The sequence below is a fragment of the Cupressus sempervirens genome, chromosome 2, assembly GCF_028749045.1.
Source record: "Cupressus sempervirens isolate cs-2001-9-10 chromosome 2, ASM2874904v1, whole genome shotgun sequence".
In the NCBI taxonomy this organism is placed as follows: Eukaryota; Viridiplantae; Streptophyta; class Pinopsida; order Cupressales; family Cupressaceae; genus Cupressus; species Cupressus sempervirens.
In genome coordinates this window covers 110,501,120-110,509,833 of record NC_143119.1, presented here as the reverse complement: position 1 = coordinate 110,509,833, position 8,714 = coordinate 110,501,120, and the positions used below count along the sequence as shown (strand labels likewise).

The 8,714-nt window shown below is 35.5% G+C and overlaps 1 protein-coding gene across 2 annotated transcripts; it reads left to right on the top strand.

Annotated features, from left to right (window-relative positions):
• The first annotated feature begins 2,445 nt into the window (after positions 1-2,445).
• On the top strand, positions 2,446-6,307 carry LOC149571268 (pentatricopeptide repeat-containing protein At4g13650-like). Of its 2 annotated transcripts, none has more exons than XM_089812823.1 (2): positions 2,446-2,706; positions 2,949-6,307. In XM_089812823.1, the coding sequence occupies exons 1-2, from the start codon at positions 2,572-2,574 to the stop codon at positions 5,772-5,774; spliced, it is 2,961 nt and encodes a 986-aa protein (XP_089668949.1). In that variant the 5' UTR covers positions 2,446-2,571; the 3' UTR covers positions 5,775-6,307. The 2 variants fall into 2 exon arrangements, with proteins under 2 accessions (XP_089668949.1, XP_089668951.1); XM_089812825.1 differs by having other exon boundaries at positions 2,457-2,706; positions 3,355-6,307.
• The last annotated feature ends 2,407 nt before the right edge of the window (positions 6,308-8,714 follow it).

Below are 8,714 nucleotides of genomic sequence, written 5' to 3'. Positions count from 1 at the left end.
CAAATGGAGTTGACTTGGGAAAGTGTCCAGACGGATTCATCACGATTTGAAAATTGGCAAACTTAAAGTATTTTTGGAGTAGAATGGAAAGGTATAATCCAATTGGTTCAGGAAATCATGGATTCAAAGATATGACATCCCTAACAGGGGTACTGACCAATCTGCATTTCTGATTACCAGTGAAACTCTATAAATTGCAAACAAAATCACATTTGAAAACTGATCAAACGAATTCGTCAAAAGCTCAAATCATGAACATAGAAAGTATTTGACCCATAGAATATGATGCAAAAGGAATTTTATTATTTGGGTTAACTGGTCAAAAGTTATGATAGGTCAAATAGGGCCTTCTAGAATTTTGCACAATTTGCAAATGCATGAAAACAGTAAACTACCGAATTTGAGGGGTTCGAAACCTAATCAAATAGATTCAAAATGACTTGAAACTTGGAACATATGTTCTTTGATATTCATATTAAATATCCCCGCAGTGGCGGGTCATAAAACATTTTTGGGTTAAAGACATTCAAAGGCAAACTGGGCTTCCTATCACTATTTGACACTTGGGCAAAAATGCAGGTTCAGAGATTGCTCAAAACATGACTTCACGAAATGCCTTGGAACGAAAATTTATCAATATGAAACATATGCATATGTCAAATGAAGGGTGTTAAACAAATAAAACACCACCTATGCCTTGAAATGACAACTAGTTACATATGCACAAAAATCATTTATAGTGGGCTCAAAAGTGAATCATTTGTTGGAATAGACACTCAAAATGGGAATGTAATTTTGAGTGCCATTGGATACCATGTAAGATTTGATAAAAAATAAATCGCCTGAGCCCAAGAAACCTGCATGCAAGAAACTTGTCATAGAGAAGGAGAGAGGAGAAAAGTACCATGAATTTGTTGTGACAATATCCAAGATTCAATTATCAACCAAAAGAATGAATCAAAAGTACAATGGATCAATCCTTATAGAAGGGGATCAAAAATCTTTAATAGGAAAATAAATATTTAATAATTAATTTAATTAGTAAATGGCTAATGCAAGTGCATGAAAGCGAAATCTTGAGGAGGGAGTAAAGTTAATTTAATTAATACTTTACTCTAACATATACAATATTTACTTAACACTAAAAAACTATTATTCTAATAACACAAGACCTTCAAAGATATTTGTTTTTATCTTGTATCACTATAATTTAATATATCTTTATAAATGAGAATATTCTTATAGCATCTATTATCTATAAGTGTAGTTTATTTTTGTATATCAGTTGAAGCTTTCACATGAACAATGATACATGGAAAAGGAAACTTCACTCCTTATCACCCATTCTTCTCTTTCATCCTTCAACTAACATTCTTCCTCTTCTTTCTAAAGATCATTCATGCGTTTAATACAAAACCATTCTCTTGAGGGGGCACCATACCTCCATCTTACATTCTACTAGGCCACACTTGGACAATGCTGCAAGCTAATTTTTTTTTCCTTAATTTTCTTTGAAAGAACACTCAAAATTATACAATTTTAAAGAAGGGCAAAATTTAAACACTAATATGATGTTTTAAAGATTGGCATCAATAAGAAGTATAGGGAAAGTTTAGATAGACTACTTGTTGAGAGTAGTACAAACCTCCTATTTGAATATCTATAGTATTTTTGAGGTTTTCAGACAAATCCACAAAAATGCACAACTCATTTTGAGGCGAAGCTTGACAAAATTGTCCCGATCCCATGTGAGAACCTTGACAATGAATTCAACAATAGTCTACATAAAATGCCACTAAGGAAAAGGAAGACCAAAAAGTTCAATCTAGACCGAGACTTTGTACTTCTTGTCATTAGACAGAGAAGTCTAATAGCCATGGTTGAAAAACAAGCAACGAAGTTTGAACAAACTAGGGCCCATGGTGTAAAATTTATCTTAAACATGTGTAGAATTGACAAAGTGAAACATAAAAGCCTTTGGTGAGATTTTGAATGTCGTAAAGTCAAATTCTATCAGGGGCCTAGACTTTGACAACCTATTCACAAAGCACACTTTCATGTAGAGCCTTCTTAACTAAATGTCCAATCTAAGAAATTTTTTTAATAGTTCTCAAAGACTTGCACATGCAAAACATCTAGGGTAATAGAAGATGAACCCTGTGAAACTCTTTTGGGACAAAATTCTTGGGTTGTTTGTTTGGAGTTGTTATGGTTGCTAATTGCTAAAACTCCAACACCAATATCAACTACTGAAGCTGACTAATGACACTAGAAAGCTAAAAATCCCTTGCAATAAATACCTTATGACAATGGCAAAATGAAGAAACATATACAATACATTGAAGTAAGCTAAACCCTAACATAACTCTCTAACTCCTTATTTGTATATAAAAATGATTCATTAAGCATTTTTCAATTTTTTTTTTATACAATTATAAGATTTCCATATGACAGACAAGTGGGGGTGACCGTCAAATTCCAGGTCGATCTCACTCAAGCAGGTATGGCACACAATGCTTTTTGTCATAGTGGACGCGACGTTACAGCTCTGGTTTCAAATGCTGCAGTTACATGCTGCAGTGGATGAGAAAAGCAATGTCTTTACCCGTTGCTACTTGTTCCTCCTCCTTCCCTGACACAAACGCTCACATCAATAATCTGGAATATAGCAAATCAATTCTGCCAAACAAGCTCTCTTTTCATAAGGTACGTTTAACTTTCCAGTTCCTTCATTGTTAAGCAGTTTTCTTCCCTTTCTCTGTTTTGAATGAATTTAATATCAGAAAATGGATGTAAGTTTGAATTGGGTTCATCAGACTAGTCTAAAGTAGAAGAGTATCTTCCTGAATTGGTAGTATTGGTAAATTTGAATGGGGTTGTTACAATTAATTGTCAAATGCACGAGTTTCTTGTGCTGAATTGATTCAGAACTGTTTTCTGACATAAAGGCATCAGGATTTAGCAAAAGCAGGTTTAGGTACTCTCATTGGAATCCAATACATTGGAATAATATTGGTCTAAGAATTGGAGGGTTGATTGGAGAAAGAAGCCAAGAACATAGGGATGAAAAGGTTAAGGTATTGGGTAGGGTATATAATGAAGGGAAGTCCAGGTTAAAAAACCCTATTGCTGCAGAGTATGCCCGCCTCTTGAAGGAATACACTAAGTTGAATTCTCTGGAAGGAGGGAGGAAGGTCCATCAACTTATCCTGGACTCTGGTATCGACGCTAGTGTTTATTTAGGAAACCTTTTGATAAGTATGTATGCAAAATGTGGTAGTATTGAAGATGCACGCCAAGTGTTTGACAAAATGCCTAGGCGGGATGTGATCTCTTGGAATTCGATGATTGCAGGATACGTGCAGAATGGTTATGAAAGAGAAGCTTTGAAAATATTTGAGAAAATGAGGCACAAAGTTAGGCGGACTACTAAGCTTACGTTTGTTAGTGTGCTTAGAGCATGTACAGTCCTAGAAGAAATAGAAGAGGGCAAGCAAGTGCACGGTTTTATCCTGAAGATGGACTTGGCATCAGATGCAACTGTAAGGAATGCAATCATTAAAATGTACGCTAAATGTGGGAGTATGGATGATGCATATTCAGTTTTTATCTATGAGAAAGTAAATGAGTTTTCTTGGACTCCATTGATTATGGGTTACGTGCACAATGGACAGCATGAGGAAGCCTTGAAACTTTTATGCAGAATGCAACAGGCAGGTGTTGTGCCAGAGTCATCCACATATGTAACTACTCTTAGTTCATGTGCTAATTTAGAAGACCTAGGACATGGTGAGCAACTCCATGCCGGTGTCATCAAAACTGGCTACGAGTTGAATTTAGTTGTGGCAAATGCTCTTATAACTATGTACGCAAATTGTCAAAATGTGGAGCATGCTAGAAAGGTGTTTGACAGCATGCCTGAACGAGATGTGATTTCATGGAATGCTATGATTGCTGGATACGCTCAGAATGAGTGTGGTAATGAGGCCTTGAAACTCATTCATGAAATGCAATCAGCAGTTGTGAAATTCAATTTCACGCTTAATGAGTTCACTCTTGCTAGTGTTGCTAGCATATGCGCCAATATGTCAATAGTTAAATGTGGAATGGAACTTCATGCACATATTATCAAAACTGGATTTGGGAGAAATGTGTATGTTGGAACTGCTCTTGTTGATATGTATTCCAAATGTGGCAGCATAGAAGCTGCGTACAAATTTTTAATTGAAATGCAAGTATTACATTTGGTTCCATGGAATGCAATGATAGCTGGATATGTTCAGAATGGGCATACAGAGGAGGCCTTGAAGCTCTTAAGCCAGATGGAACTGCAAGGTATGAAGCCAAACATGTTCACACTTGCCAGCATTCTTAAGGCCTGTGCCAGTATGAAAGCTTTGAGACACGGTGAAGAAATCCATGCCCGTGTCATTCAAACTGGAGTTGAGTCTGACATTTTTGTGGGAAGCTCCTTGGTTGACATGTATGCTAAATCTGAGAATGTAGAATCTGCAGCTAGAGTTTTCCACAGTATGTCCGAACAGAACATTGTATCATGGAACTCAATCATTGCAGGATATGTTCAAAACAGGCATGGTGAGAAAGCCTTAAGACTGTTCTGCGAAATGCAACAAGCATGCTTAATGCCTGATAATTTCATCTTAGCAAGCATCCTTGGTGCATGCACAGACCTATCAGCCCTTGGAAACGGCCGGCAAATCCATACCCTTATAGTCAAAACTGGATTTAAGTCTGATGAGTGGGTGGGAAGTGCCCTGGTTGACATGTATGCAAAATGTGGAATCTTAGAAAATGCACGGATAGTCTTTGATGAAATTGTGGATCCAGATGTTGTAGCATTGACTGTGATGATTGCAGCATATGCTCAGCATGGCAATGGCAAGGAAGCTCTTCAGCTGTTTGAACAACTAAAAATTACAGGCATGACGCCAGATCAGATTACCTTTACCAGTGTTATTAGCGCGTGCAGTCAAGAAGGCTTGCTGAGCAAGGGCTGTGAGTACTTCCACTCTATGAGTCAAAGTTATAGAATAACACCAAGAATGGACCACTATGCTTGTATGGTGGAACTTCTTGGTCGCTCCAAAGGCCTGGATGAGGCAGAGAGCTTTATCAAGGAAATGCCAATTGAGCCCAGTTCTGCAGTGTGGTGGCGATTGTTTGTTGCCTGTAGGTACCACAGTGATATGGAACGAGGAAAACTTGTGGCAGAAAAGATTTTGGAAATGGAACCAGAAAACCCACTAACATATGTGCTCCTATCAAACATTCATACTGCTTCTGGAAGGTTACAAGATGCTGCAGATGTGCTAAACAAGATGAAAGAAATGGGGCTGGAAATGGAGCCAGGGAAAAGTTGGATTGAACTTAAGAGTAAAGTGCATATATTTTTAGCGAGGGACAGATCTCACTCTCAGATAGAGAAGATCTATACAAGCTTAGAGGAGTTGACTAAGAAGATGAGAGATGCAGGGTATGTAACGGACACAAAATTTCTTCTGTATGAATTGGAAGATGAGAAAAATGAGCAGTATCACTGCATTCATAGTGAGAAGCTCGCTGTTGCTTTTGGGCTTATCACCATCCCTCCTGAGCTGCCTATCAGAATTGTTAAAAACTTCTATATCTGTGATGATTGTCACAGAACAATGGAGTATATTTCTGAAGTTGTTGGGCGAGAAGTCATTCTGCGGGACTTGTATGGCTTTCATCATTTTAAGCATGGAAGGTGTTCTTGTGGGAATTATTGGTGAAGATTGTAACAATTAAATGAAAACCTTTCAGTGCTGCTGGAACTGCGTGGATTTGCACTAATGTTATGGTGGTTTGTCCTTAAGGTGATGTTCTTAAAAGTGATTGATATCATGAACTTTAAGAAAATTGTAAAGTACGTTTTTAAAATATTAGAGGAAATAATCCTTGAAGTGGGGGTGGAAATTATGGTTCAGTTGTCATTGATAGTGCAATAAATTGTGTGAGAGCTGGGAAGCTGATAGTAGAGAAATACCCATTAATATATTGGAGCCCATATGCAACATATTGTCTACATGTTTTGTTTAATAACCTTGATAAATTCCCATGGGTATGTGAGGCGATTGATAGAGGAAGAAAGATTTGCTTCATTTGGTAACACTTTTGAAAAAAGCAATTGAAAAGAAAGCGCCTTTAAGTTATGTAAATTATTGGAATGAATAGAAAAATTCTGTTCTTTCTAAACATCTCAAGAGGAAGACTATAGAGCATAATTTTTAAATAACTCTTTTATAAGTATACCAATTTTTTTGAATACATGTAAACCAATTATTGATATGCTTTGCATGATTGATGATACTATTACCTGTCTTAGCTTGCTTTGTGAGAGCATGGTCCATTGTAAGGAAACTATTAAAAAAAAACTCAATAATCTAAAGCAAGCTGCATGGAGACACGAGAAACAATTGATCACAAAATGAAAAATGCAGTATGCACTTTTTATTTTAGCAACTTGCTATTGGATACCAAGTTATTTCAAATTGATAAATGAAGTCGTTTGTGAAGTTATGGTGGTGCTTCTTGGAAGCACTAAGAGGTTTTAATTAAATCTAGCAGTCACAGTTTTGATTGGAGAAGGATATATTGGAAAACGAGTCAATAGAATGGATGTTTAAAATGTCATGAACAAAATGTGAGGTGGTATGAGTTGATATACTTGGGTAGAAATGGTGGATGATCAATTGAGCATAAAGCATTGAACTATTCAATTATTGTGTAAAAGAGAAACTACATCAACTTGTGAGAAGAATTGGAGTTGCTTCAACCACATTTATTCCATGAAGAGGAAGTTGGAAAACTTGAGAATCTCATCTATACATTCACAAAAATTCACAATCACACGAGCATTTATCAAAATAATCCACATATTCACAACTACAACAAATTCTAGAAAACAGACTAGTTATACATGAACTTAACTTTCTTTATGATGAATTTAGTACGTCTAGTGATGATAATTCTACAACACTCAACTAAATGTTCTTCACGACTTGTAACTTATTCAAATTTTTAGAATTTTTACTTATGATTCTCATTTTCTGGCAAGAAAATCATTTTCACAATCATATATTTATGTATTTCTTTTAATTTTACTTTGATGAGTTCATGGTTTATAAATGTGGCCTCTTTTTATTAAAACCCTAAATTCATTTAGCAATGCTGAACTATTTTTGCAATTTTATGAATATATTAATTTTATAATTTGTTAAGAAGTTAAATTTATATTAGTGAATTTTAATCATGAATCATTTTCACAAAATATATTTTCACTGACTAGCGTGGTCTCCGTAGTCTTCAAGTAAGAATTTTGAGCCTAGGTGCTAAACTTGTTTGGAAATTATTTGAAAAACCTAACTCTCTATGGGTTTGGATCATTAATGAAAAATATTTTGATGAACAAATTTTGACCATTTCAAACCCCCTAAATGGCTTCCCACCAGGGTTTACTTTAGTGGCAAATATTCGTCAAATGACAAATCTCACTCATTGGGGTCCTGAATTTGGCATTTTTTTTTTGCACTTTTCGGGTGGTGACATTGCTCGCACTTTATGAAAACTGGGTCCCATGTTCAGACTATTCACCAATAATGATACATAATCATTTTTATTTTGACGATGACTTCGCCAATAGAATCTAATCTTTCCATATGGTAAATTAAATATTTTCGCCCACAATTTGAGGCTTGTCTTATTCGATGGTCACATTCGCCAATACATGGTAAAACTTTAAGTTAGTTTATATGATAAGTACATATATTTGACACGTGTCTCTATTCAAGAGACTTTCCAAGTAAGTTTTTATCCTTTTAAGCTTTGGCCTAGAATGGATTTGACCGTGGATAGGTGTCATTTTGGAGATTTTCTCTAAAACTTGTCCTTGAACATTTAGGCTCGAAACATGATTTATACCATCGATTTATGATCATCTAATGGTTATTAAAACGAGTTACTATGTTTTAGATGATATAAAATATGGTTGCTAGGTATTCATGCTTTTGGTCATGATTTTCTTCAATAATTAAATATTCGCTAGGGTTTTACAGAATTATCATACGACGAAAAAAAATTGCCAATGAAATAAAAAAATTTCCAAGTTAAAAAAAAAAAATCGCTAATAAAAATTAATATCCCACCCCCCCCAACCCCCCCCCCCCCAAAAAAAAGAAAAGTTGGAGTCACCAAGATTTTACACTCTTTTTTTCCAAAGGGGGTTTTCTTCAAATTATCCTTGCTCCCCACTATGAAGTTTTATCATTAAGTAAAGGGCAATCTTACTACCTCATCTCTCTCAGGTAATAAATGATGTTGAATCAACTAGATTCTAGGAGGATTTGTGGAATGGGGATCCACCATTAATATATGATTATCAATTGAAGGAAACCAGATTGATTCTCCAACAAGAATGGAGAATTTATGTTAAAGACCACTTACATGTGACAACAATCAATGACCAATGCAAATATGAATGGAAAGATTTATGTTTGGTTGATATCCCATTAGATCAAAAAGGGCCAATGGAACATACTCTAAATTAGAGATGTATTATCTTTAAAAAATCAAATGACTATATCATTTGGTCTATTAGCTTGGATGATAAGTAGAATGTGATGCAAGGGTACCAAATGATCAAGGTTGACAAGTTAGAGACTAGGACAGAGTAT